Source organism: Schistosoma mansoni, chromosome W (assembly GCF_000237925.1).
Source record: "Schistosoma mansoni strain Puerto Rico chromosome W, complete genome".
NCBI lineage: Eukaryota > Metazoa > Platyhelminthes > Trematoda > Strigeidida > Schistosomatidae > Schistosoma > Schistosoma mansoni.
Window position 1 is genome coordinate 37326831 of NC_031502.1, and position 12843 is coordinate 37339673.

General features: G+C 34.6%; 1 protein-coding gene across 2 annotated transcripts in view; it reads right to left on the reverse strand.

Moving 5' to 3' along the window:
• Nucleotides 1-6654: 6654 nt before the first annotated feature.
• The window catches only part of Smp_046060.1 (putative myosin-10 (Myosin heavy chain, nonmuscle IIb) (Nonmuscle myosin heavy chain IIb) (NMMHC II-b) (NMMHC-IIB) (Cellular myosin heavy chain, type B) (Nonmuscle myosin heavy chain-B) (NMMHC-B)), a gene marked incomplete at both ends in the record, with an annotated part of 33219 nt that continues 27030 nt past the window's right edge, over nt 6655-12843 (reverse strand). For both annotated transcript variants that reach the window (XM_018789588.1, XM_018789586.1), the window contains 4 exons: nt 6655-6841; nt 11015-11229; nt 12263-12454; nt 12557-12764. In XM_018789588.1, coding sequence (XP_018655014.1) covers nt 6655-6841; nt 11015-11229; nt 12263-12454; nt 12557-12764 — 802 coding nt within the window. The remainder of the gene's footprint in view (nt 6842-11014; nt 11230-12262; nt 12455-12556; nt 12765-12843) is intronic.

The following is a 12843-nucleotide window of genomic DNA, read 5'->3' on the forward strand; positions in this document are numbered from 1 at the left end:
GATTCGAACGTTGGATTTACTACAAATTCATTCGCTGAGATTTTACAAATATATTATTCCTATTTAATGTCTTACATCAACTCGGCGCTCAAATACTGTGAAACTATTCGCTCTAATTTAGACGAGAGTCCTTATATAGTTAATTATAGTTATATTAATCTGACTTCTTTCAATCTGATTCAGGTACATCGTCAATCAGTATAAACTATGGGTTAAATTGATTAACAGATGGTAATTATCACAGAAAGATCAAGCTTCAACAGTGATTACCAATAAATAATAACTTTACGTATCCAATATCCATTCTACCCAGTTCCTTTTGAGCGGCTTCATATAATCACTAATCATTTTACGAAAGCGCAACTTATAATTCGAGCAACAGGTTAATTCTAAGATAATTATGAAAAAAAGTGTATAATAGATTTGCATTGATTAGTAAATATATAACCACGAGGTATAGTTTAAATCACTAAAATTTTGAACGGCATAGTAAATGATAGGTTTCCATTAAAAACAATGAAGATAAGAAATATCACCTAGAGTTTTGGAACCATGCTTTCCTTTGAACAAGCCTACGGCAAGTAACAGTTCACTACATTCCTCAGATCAAAAATTAATAACTGATACCTTGTTAAACGACTATTCATTCTCATCGTTATTCTATTCAGAGCTACATTTTTGTGAGAGGGATATTGTTAACTTTTGTTTTATACCTAGCCATCTAACATCAAACATTCAAAAGTTTAATCCTATATATCGACAATATAAGATATCATCAAACGGCTTTTTTTTAGTAATTTGACGTCATAAGAAAGTAGACTGCATTCGTAATAGGTGTTGCTATTTATGTATGACAATTTCACTGAATTTGAAAAGTTAAAAGCTGAAGATTCTATAAGTATGAGTAAGTTAAATAATAAGACTCCAACAGAAATAACTTTACTGACGGTTGTTACACAATTGTTCATGTCATTGAAAAAAATTAGAGTGGAATACATTGAGACAAAGGAAAAGAAAGCGAAGTCATCGCGCAAACTCAGAAAACTATGTTTTTTTATTTATTTTATTTAAACACATAAATATTGGTACAAGGAAGCACCAGATACATATGAGCTGCACAAATCTCATTCGATTTGCTTGAGGGCTGTGATACTGCTCAGGTGCCCAAACTGAAGCAGGTGGTTTTCTTAGGAGGCCACACCCCGAGCCTTTGACCGAAAGGTCTAACCCACAAGGCAGTAGAGCATCTTAAGGAGATGCAGTCCCATGGTAGCCGGTGACCAACGATTGGTTCATACGCCATTTGTTCCTTCAGGATACTGGAGCCCATGTGCACCATTGGTTTGGAATCAGGGTTTCCCAACTCCCCTAGGTGGACTCGCCCTGTCCACCAATCCGGTTAAAGTGCCAGACATTCGCTTTTCGTCCTCTCAATTTCGTAGACACCCCCGCCACGAGAAGGCAGTGAGTAGGAATTCCCTGGCAGAGGCTCTATGTTAATTATCACCACATAAATAATAAGGAATTGATTCATTTACACGCAAGAGTTTAAGTAAGATAAGTTGTTCATAAACTAAACCTATTGTCAATGAATATAAAATTACTGTATTACACATATCTTGGTTACATATATGTGAGCTATGTGTCTATTGAGAGATGAATTGAATAATTATACAAACACATAGGTTTCAAATTCACATGATTCTTAACATAAAAATCCGTACACTTATTCATTTTGATTAGAATAATCAAATTCTGAACAAATATTCAAAAATCTGAAAACAAAAACACAATTGATTTAATGTGAAATGATTTATCAAAACAAACATTCATAACTGAACATAATACTTTAATGTTATATTATACTATGATATCAGTAGTTGGAGTTAAATTGTGACAAATTTTTTTCTAAAAATAACCCTTTATATATGTTTACTTATGCTATTCATTAAGATTATTCGATCAGTTCAATTAGCAAAACAAGTTTAGATCAGAAGTTTATATTGGATAAGAAACCATATTATTGATTTATTTTACCAATTTTTTTTTGTAAAAGTCATCTCGATGTAAAATAAATCGATTAAAGTAAGAAATGTTACGTAAATTTAATGTGTAAGATAATCGACTGTTGTTTATTTGTCAGTTTTTGTTCAATAAAATAGTTATCAAGTTGATTTTAAAAAAGAAATGTCTAGGTCAGAATTATACTCAACTGTTATGGTCATTTATGACGTTATTATGAATTGAGAAATATTTAAAAAGGAGTAATACATATTGAATGCATAAAAAGTACTTAATGTTATTTAGACTAATGACGACATCATAGCTAGCGATTGATTAAATTCGATTTGTATTAAACGATGAAACAAATATGACACTCAGCGTTCAATCAGTATACTTGGGATGGTGGTTAAGGCGATACATGAACGCACCAAAACAATGTAAAATTTCTTGAAAGTAACTTTTATGATAATTTATTTAAAGTACATTGATAGTATATATATATATATATATATATATATATATATATATATATATATATATATATATATATCTTTTCAACTTCAATCACTAGCGAATCATAACATCTATGTTGTGAATATTAAATGTTCGATCGACAGTCATGTTAAATTCAAACGTTTACAGTAGCCTTGGATTAGAAAACAATTTGCTAACTTTTACTGATGTTACTATATAATGAGACTGAATAGTTATTTACCTGTAAGAATTATTGATGCAACAAAAAAATAGAGAAATTTATTCCTTGGATTCTATTGGAGCTCGCGTGATCATGTCGTAATTACAACGGCCGTTGTATTTCCTCTCTCTTTAGTTTGACTATTAATTGGATTACCTATATTACCAGTACGACCAGTGACCTATTTACCAGATGACATCAACTAATGAATAGCCAACGAGACTTCGACGCTTATTTGTTCTCGAGCTGCTCCTTGCGACCAAATATTCAATCAGAGATGAAGACAGGAAGTAGATCAGTTTTCTATTGTACTCTTCTTCATGGTTAAAAACTCATACAATAATATATCTTAATGATTATACGCCAACACAGCTAGAAAATCACAATATGTACGTAACTTAGTCATAAGTGACACAAAGTCGTAGTAATAGAGAAACAATTACTTAATCATAGATCTGGAACAATCAGACAAGACGATTTATGAGTCAAAAACTTATATACAGGTGAACAATTCAAGCGTCTATAAATTACACAATAAAAATACGTGTAGTAATCTTCCGTCTGGCAAGTTATACTTTCACACTACTCATCCCATTATATCAGTCACAACCGTCGGCAATTTGTTTTGATGCTTTATCAAGTATTACTGCAGCATAATATTGAAAAAAAAGTTTCTAGGAGGTTATAAGGTGTCAGTTTATAATGAACAGGTAAATTATAGCAACTACTTCACTCATATAGATACCTGACTTCTTGAGTGCAGACAAATGCTTTTCTATCACAAAATAAATATGTAAGTCTAGACTAATTAGCATAACGTGAGATGTCGAAACCGCAGCTTCATCTAAAAGTATGACATTTGATTACCACTACTTTCAGAACGTAGGTCACATTTATCCAGATCAAAATGACGCCATTACTTAAGTTGGTAAATAAGGTGGTTAGCTTGTAAAATTTGGCTCACTTCAAATATTAAACTTCGAAAGATATAGTTAGTCTGCATGGAAACCTCGGTAAGACCCTAGGTCAGAGTCCTACGTGCGTGATCATGGACGCGCACCACTAAGTAGTTTCATACCAGAATGAAACGGCCGTACAGTGACTAACATTGGTCAGTTGATGATCTCAAAAAAACTTAACAATCTCCACAACCCTATACTGCTAGATACAAAATAAAGATCAAGAGTCTAAAGTGTTTGCGTTGTTATTCAGTGCTACTCTTCCCTCTGGTGGAGTGAGTGAAGTAAATATCCAGGGTTAATCCCTGTTGCATGTTTAACGGTTTACATCGAGCCCTTAACTCATTTTTGTCATTTCCATAACTGTATACTCAAATTAACATTTAGCCATACTTCCAAAATAACAAGATAGAATAATGTGTGCTGGATAATAAGACTTTTAGATCACATTTTAAATTGAATATACCACATAAATCTGCGTTTTTTCCTGTATGGAAAATTTAGTGTATGTATTATCAAAATATACTTTACAGAATATTCTGGTGCACATGTGACTCAATACTACAAACTTACAAGCTCAGTAGCTCGCTTTATTGATTGAATTCTCACTAGGCTACGTACTTAAATCTTTTCAAGTGGAATGCTGAATCAGTTACTTTAATGGTAAACAATTATTATATGCATGCTAGAGAATTATGAATCAGTGTGAAAAACATTTGCAACTAAGATAAATAGCTATACATTACTCGTATAATATGAGAATAATCTATAATTCAGAAGACGTTTCGATTTGTGCTAAAAGTGATTGAGTTTGCATGTCTATAATCCAAACAGAATAACATGTGTGAAGTATCCTACCACCTTGAAAGTTGTTAAGATGATTGAAATGAACGACAGAGGAATCGAATACGGCGACGTATTTGAGAGAACCATTTAAAAAAAACAAGGATAAAGTGCAGTTAAGGCACTACAGGAACTTAAGTTTCTAAACGCACACCGCAGTCTAAAATATCTATAAAAATATGGACCGTAACTACCTCATATGGATTAAAAAGTATACAATAACAGTATCCACAGTCCTACAAAAGAATAATACTGAATTGTACACAATGTAACCAGTACTATACACATCGAAAATGATTAATTAAGATTTATCCAAATAAAACGACTGACAGTAACGAATCAGAAATAAAACCAGTCAGTCAAAACATAGAACCTGTTATGTATGTACATAGGTTCAAGCTGCCATACTCCATCAGCACAAAAGTAAAACTATCAAGCCAAATCCCAGAACAGTAGAGTTAGTAACAGTATGAATGGCAATAGAATAAATTAGGCATTCATGTGAATGTAAATTGGCAGAACAAAAACAAAAATAACGTTATGAAGAATTTAGAATCTCAGGATTTGGGGGAAGACAAACAATGGGTGCACATGAGCCATTCCAAGCTACTTTGTTTGAGCCATGTCATTTAAGGTCTTTAACCATTGGTTACGATAATCACGCGGACCGCAACCAGGTAGTTTACACTTATTGACACGGCTCAGCCCAACTGTCAATGGTTTCATAGACTGATGTCATGTCTTGGTTTGGCCGCCCCTAGCTTTCGTATAGCCTACTCCTACATCAGACACTGCCCGTCGAAGGTGGTGGATAGGCATAAGTGACACATGTTCCAACCACCTCAGTTGGTAAAGATTCACTACTTCATCAGTTGATTTTCAATCATTACGTAGTACTTTGTTCATAACCCAAGCATTGCTTATTCCGTGGTCAGAAGAAAAACCAATGGAAATCATCTTAGTAATCAAAGATACGGAGGTACCTGTGGTAAAAATGTCCAAAAAGCTCACTTTATAGTTGAAACTTCGCTACTATTTACTTTATTGTAGGTATACGAGTGGCAAATCCGATTCCGACACAATATCCACGAAAGGCTAGAACATGGACTTAGATTTGGTTGTTGAGACGTAAGAATAAGGCTATCTAGTTTACCAACAGTAATTCACAAAATATGGGAATCTATACAACTGAAGAGGGCAACAGTTGTGAACATGTATCTTTCCTAATGACGGTATATAGTATTAGGTAATACATGTGATTGTACTGTATGAATATTTGATAATAAATCTGAGCTAAAGATAACGTTCAGATTGACATCGAAGGTCGAAGACAGAAAAGAACTATAGGTTATGCAAGTATATTTTTTTTTAAAAAAACGTATCTCAAGATAGAAAACATCATATCAATTTTAAATTAGTTTTGTTTGCATAGAAGGCAGACAGATGGTATAAATTTCAACAATTCTAACTGTTGACGTTCGGACGCAGTATTTATAGAACAAAAAGGAAAGAACATATCTTAAGAAAAGTAATGTGTCATATTTAGAGTGATGTATTTGACTGCTGATGAAGGCTGAAATATATACCATAATTAAACAAGCAATAACAAATAGGTTTTTAGTTTTAACATCGATTTACAAATGGAGCAAAAGGCAAAAAAATTTCTAAAAATCCAATCAGAATCGTGAAAAAAAACCAACAAAGTTAGAAAAAGTTTATTTTCATTTTTCTTTAAAAAAAACCCGGAGGTTTGAAAACACCAAGGTTCGAAGTTTTAGTGACGCACCTTAGTGTAAAGGAATGAAAATTCTTCCGATACATAAAGCAATCATGATTATCAGGATAATAATACTTGTAGTGTCAGTTAATTGGAACAACTACCATACACACCAACGTATATATATATATATATTCGGGGGGTAAACTCAGATCGGCTTTGGAAATTGTTATGAAGTGACGAGAAAAATAACACACCAGCCATAATAGTAGTATACCATAGATAAAGTGTATAACTGTTTGTGCAAATTGTGTAACAGCATATTTGCATAATATATGAGTTGCTCAGAACAGGCTAAAAATAGGAAAGTAAAACAAGACTTTCCCATTGATATTTTGTGATGATAATAATAATAGTTTGTAGATAATAAAAAAAATTCAATTTTCATTAGCTGAAGGCGTAGAAGCATTATTATTAGTGTTGTTAGTAACAACTGATCCACTGCTTCCAAAATCACTAGTGATAGAATCCAACTCATTTACTGAATTATGTTCATCTACTGTAACATCAGGTGAAAGCGTTGAGAGTACAGTCGGCAATTGACGATTTGGACGAGTTGTACTTCTAATTATAGGAGAAAAGAAGAATATAATAATGATAATTAGAAAAAATAATTTGGATATTTGTCAGTCAAATAAAACATGAAACCCAAAAAAAACTTCAATACACAATTTGTTACGTTGATAATGAATAGTTTGCAGACTACACATACGAAAAGAGAGAGAGGGAGAAAATATCATTATTCCATGCAAAGCGTTTCTTTATGTGAGAAGTAAACAATGAAACGGAATACCAATCACCAGAGAAACCTTACATGATTTTAAACAGAAATACAGTCAATCAGTCAGTCAGCTACAACGCAGGACCAGGCACATATATGCATACCTCGTTAGCACAGCAAGATGAACACCGGATTCATAGAAGTAGTTCATTTAGTGGTGGTAGTATATAAAAGATAGGTTGTATATATAGGGATATAGTATAGGAAGGAAGAAAGTTATGAAGCAATTTTAATATTATAGTTTAAGGGAAGATAAAGAGTGTATACACCTACGCCATTGTGATCGATTATGAGCCATGTCACCCAGAGTCCCCAACCATTGGTTACGACAGTCACGTGAACCCCAACCAAGTAGTCTGCATCTACCAACATGGCTCAGACTAGAAGATAGTGACTTCACGCTCTGATGCCACGTTTTGGTTTGGCCACCCCTAACTCTCTTTCAACCATCCCCAATACTAGTCAGCATAGCGCGTCGTGGTAATCGGTGTTCAGGCATACGTAACACGTGGCCCAACGATCTCAGTCGATGAAGATTCATGACCTCGTCAACTGATTTACCATCATTCCCTAATACCCTGCCGTCTAACCTCGCTATTACTTACCCGGTTATCCCAGCAGATGCGAGCAATATTTCTAAGACATCTGTGATCAAATACTTCCATTTTTTCTAGTGTAAAAACATGGTAATAGTGAGGTAGAAGAGACACAGTTACTGAGGCGTTATTTCTATCGGAGAAAATAATAATAGTTTTATTGTTGAGGGCTTGACTATTCATCAAGAAGACGAATAAGGAATAGTTATAGTGTGGTGTGGGTTATTGATATCCACATAAGTAGTATATGGTGATGGTCGGGCATTGAATATATTTCAGTAGATCGATAAGGAGAGAACGGGAACGCAATGCAATTGGTACGAAAATGTATGAACAATTATAATCGGAGACTATGGACGGATATTTGCAGAACAAACAGTCAAATTGAGACAATTGATTGTTATTTTGCAAATTAACTGTTTACTATATGGTTCTCATGTTTTAATGAGATATTCTGTAATGTTGTGCTAAAATACATTCGATTGTCCTCACCCGTGTTCTTGTTCACTACAATAGGAATATTCAAGACTATAACAATAAAACTATTGCTAGTTTCCCTGGTAAAAATAACGTTGATCATTATCATGTTTAACAAAATTTTATTACCACTATTATTGTAATTATTTTCATCTTGAAAAATAAGTATATATTTGCGACTGAAAGGCTTTGAAAATGAATTTGCTAGAAAGAGAACTCTTCTCTGAACAAATATTTCTTATTTTAATAATTGAAAGCTTGGCAGGAAATAATTTGTACATTATTTTCTATAAGAAACACACCAACTATTCGAATAAATAAACAAGTCCCATTCTTCCATTCGAATAAATATAAAGCATAAGAGAGCCAATAACTCCGCCTGTAGCTCTTCTAGAGTTACTGCCGGTCCTATAGATGTCACTCCACCAACGATCGAAGAAGTCAAGATGGCCATCAGACAAATCAAAAGTGGGAAAGCGGCAGGACCTGACAATATACCAGCAGAAGCACTGAAGTCAGACATTGAAATAACTGCAAATATGCTTCACCTTCTATTCAAGAAGATTTGGGAAGAGGAACAAGTGCCAATGGACTGGAAAGAAGGATATCTCATCAAGATACCAAAGAAAGGAGATCTGCGCAAATGTGAGAATTACAGAGGCATCAGTTTGTTGTCAGTACCAGGAAAAGTTTTCAACAGAGTGCTGCTGAATCGGATGAAAGACGCAGTAGACGCCGAACTTATGGATCAACAGGCTGGATTCCGTAAGGATAGGTCGTGCACAGACCAGATTGCGACACTACGGATCATCATTGAACAATCAGTTGAGTGGAACTCATCACTATACGTCAACTTCCATGACTACGAGAAGGCATTTGACAGCGTGGACAGGAGAACATTATGGAAACTTCTTCGACACTATGGAGTTCCTGAAAAGATTGTCAACATTATCCAAAACTCATACGATGGACTACAGTGCAAAGTGGTGCATGGAGGACAGCTGACAGATGCATTTCCAGTAAGGACCGGAGTCAGACAAGGCTGCCTACTCTCCCCATTCCTCTTCCTTCTAGTGATTGACTGGATTATGAAGAATTTGACATCTGAAGGGAAATACGGAATACAATGGACTTCTCAGAATCAATTAGATGATTTGGACTTCGCAGATGACCTAGCCCTCCTATCTCATACACACGAACAAATGTAGATGAAGACCGCAAATGCAGCAGCAGCCTCCGCATCGATAGGCCTCCACATTCACAAAGGAAAAAGCAAGATTCTCAAATACAACACGGAGAACACCAACCCAATCACACTTGATGGCGAAACTCTGGAAGAGGTGGAAACATTCACGTACCTGGGGAGCATCATCGGTGAACAAGGAGGATCTGATGCAGATGTAAAGGGGAGGATTGGCAAAGCAAGGGCAGCATTTCTACAATTGAAGAACATATGGAACTCAAAACAACTGTCAACTAATTTCAAGGTCACAATCTTTAATACGAACGCCAAGACAGTTCTACTGTACGGAGCTGAAACGTGGAGAACTACTACAACCATTGTCAGGAAGGTACAAGTATTTATAAACAGTTGTCTAAACAAAATACTCAACATTCATCGGCCGGATACCAACAGCAACAGCCTTCTGTGGGAGAGGACAAACCAGCTTCCAACTGAAGAGGAAATTAGGAAAAGACGTTGGAAGTGGATCGGACATACATTAAGGAAATCACTAATGTGCATCACGACTCAATCCCTAACTTGAAATTCTGAAGGGAAGTGGAAAAGAGGAAGGCCAAAGAACACATTACGTCGGGAAATAGAAGCAGATATGAAAAGGATGAATAACAACTGGAAAGGAAGGCTCAGGACAGAGTTGGATGGAGAATCTGGTGAGAAGCCTATGCTCCTCGACGAGGGGTAACAGAAGTAAGTAAGTAAGTAAGTAAGTAAGTAAGTAAGTAAGTAAGTAAGTAAGTAAGTAAGTAAGTAAGTAAGTAAGTAAGTAAGTAAGTAAGTAAGTAAGTAAGTAAGTAAGTAAGTAAGTAAGTAAGTAAGTAAGTAAGTAAGTAAGTAAGTAAGTAAGTAAGTAAGTAAGTAAGTAAGTAAGTAAGTAAGTAAGTAAGTAAGTAAGTAAGTAAGTAAGTAAGTAAGTAAGTAAGTAAGTAAGTAAGTAAGTAAGTAAGTAAGTAAGTAAGTAAGTAAGTAAGTAAGTAAGTAAGTAAGTAAGTTAGTAAGTAAGTAAGTAAGTAAGTAAGTAAGTAAGTAAGTAAGTAAGTAAGTAAGTAAGTAAGTAAGTAAGTAAGTAAGTAAGTAAGTAAGTAAGTAAGTAAGTAAGTAAGTAAGTAAGTAAGTAAGTAAGTAAGTAAGTAAGTAAGTAAGTAAGTAAGTAAGTAAGTAAGTAAGTAAGTAAGTAAGTAAGTAAGTAAGTAAGTAAGTAAGTAAGTAAGTAAGTAAGTAAGTAAGTAAGTAAGTAAGTAAGTAAGTAAGTAAGTAAGTAAGTAGGTAAGTAAGTAAGTAAGTAAGTAAGTAAGTAATAACAGAGCCAATAACTATTCCTTCTTGATGTGATGTTGTTTTCTTATTACTGTCAACGATCAGTTGTTTACACCTCTCCGAATTATCACTTCTTTTCAGCCAACATAAAAATTTTATTATTCACATATAATGTTTGTGTAGCTGCATATTTTTTCCTATATTTTAATTGGCAAAAAACCAACTCAACTTGATGATGAGCTCGTTTCTACTTGTCAATTAGATCATTCTCCATTTACTGTATTATTATGAAACGTTATCTTAAAAGTTTACGCTCTTCTGCTTTATTACTATGGGGTCACATTGAGTAAACCGTTAAAATATACTTAAAAATATGACAGACGTACCGACTAAGTTTACGAAGATTTTGTAAATCTCGTTCAATGGTTCGTTTAGCTTCCATCACTTCTTCTAAATCTCTTTGTAGGCGGCGACATCTTGCATTGATTCTGGCGTTCTCTTCTTCAAGACCTGCTATTTCTCGTTTATTTTGTTTACATGAAGATTGAGCTTTTTCAAAAGATTCTTTCAATGCTTCTGCACATCGTCTCAAATCATCATTCTATGCAGTTTGATAAATTAGACAATATTTACCGGAAAATATACATATATAGAAGTAAAGTATTAAACATATACTTGTTAAAATAACACAAAATCAATAGTAATTTCAAATATCCACTGAATACCGTTATTAACTAAACAATGAGGCTATCATTATTATTACGATGAATTAAGTGTACACATAACCCAATTAAGATAAACACCTACACTGACATTTAAAGTTAAACATGTGATATATCAAAATATCGTCAGCATTTAGTTTCCTTCACTAATTGTTAACTTTAAATTTTACGCAACAATAGTTAAGTTTCATTCATGTATGAATGACAAAATGGTAAGGATAGGCGTAGTTAACATATAATTAATATAGAAAAGAATAAATTGAACTGTTATTCTCCTCTTTCCCCCAAATGCCCTGATACGTTCGAGGAAGAGGAGAGTCCGATCTCTTTCCCAAAATACTGTTATATGGCCACGCGTATAGTCACTGACAAGGAGGTCCTACTCAGCGCCTTCTCGAGGTGGGATTTGTTTGTGAGATTAAGAGGACGAGAAGCGAATGTTATGCGTTTTAACCGAGTTGGTGGAAATGGAGGATCCACATAGGAGATGGAAAACCCTGATTCCAAACCAATAGTGCATAAAGGGTTCCAGGACCCTGAGGGAACAAATAGTGTATGGACCTATTGTTGATCACCGGTTACTACGGGATCGCATCTCCTCACGATGCTCTACTGCCTTGTGGATCAGATCTTTAGGTCAAAGGCTACGGGTGTGGCCCCCTAAGAAAACCACCTGCTTCAGTTTGGGCACCTGGGCAGTATCACAGTCCTCACACAAATCGAATGAGACTTGTGCGGCGCATATGTATCCTGTGCTTCCTTGTACCAATATATATATATATATATATATATATATATACGCAGTATGTGATAAATGTAGAGATGAAATAACTAAGATGCAGTCTTATGAACTGATCATTCTTAAGGTAAATATCAACAATAAAATAAGAAGAGTAAAGAAAAAACACTAACTTGAAGGATTAGATCTTTGCATTTCTTTTCAGCTCTGCGGAAATTTTTGTTTGCATTTAACTTTTCTAGTTTTTCTGCTTCGAGTTGCTCATCTAAGGTTGTCAAACGAGCTTCTAATGTTGCGATTTGAGCTTTACCACGACGTCCTCCTTCTTTTTCAACTTCGACAAGCCTATCGCGTAATTCTTTCACCTGAAATTCCATAGGCGAACAAGAAACGAAACCTTAATTATGAGAAGTCAAAAATCAGTTTGTTGAATGTGATATAACAATTAACAGCTCTAAAGAACATACCTGTTTTTCAAGAGAGACTCGCTGACACTCTGAACGTAAGAAGTTATTTTTCTCCACGCTTAAATCAGTCTGAGCTTGTTCCATTTGACAGTAGGCTCGTTTGTGGCGCTCTTCTGTAGCATCCATAGCACTTTGTATTTCTTCCAGTTGATCCTCTAAAGCAGTAATACGAGCTTCTAAACGCTTCTTTTCTTCCAGTGCCAAAGTTCTAAAGAATATATAAGGTGATTGATTTTAGCCGTAATACAACACAAAAATCAACACATAAAATTCATAATATCGGAGCA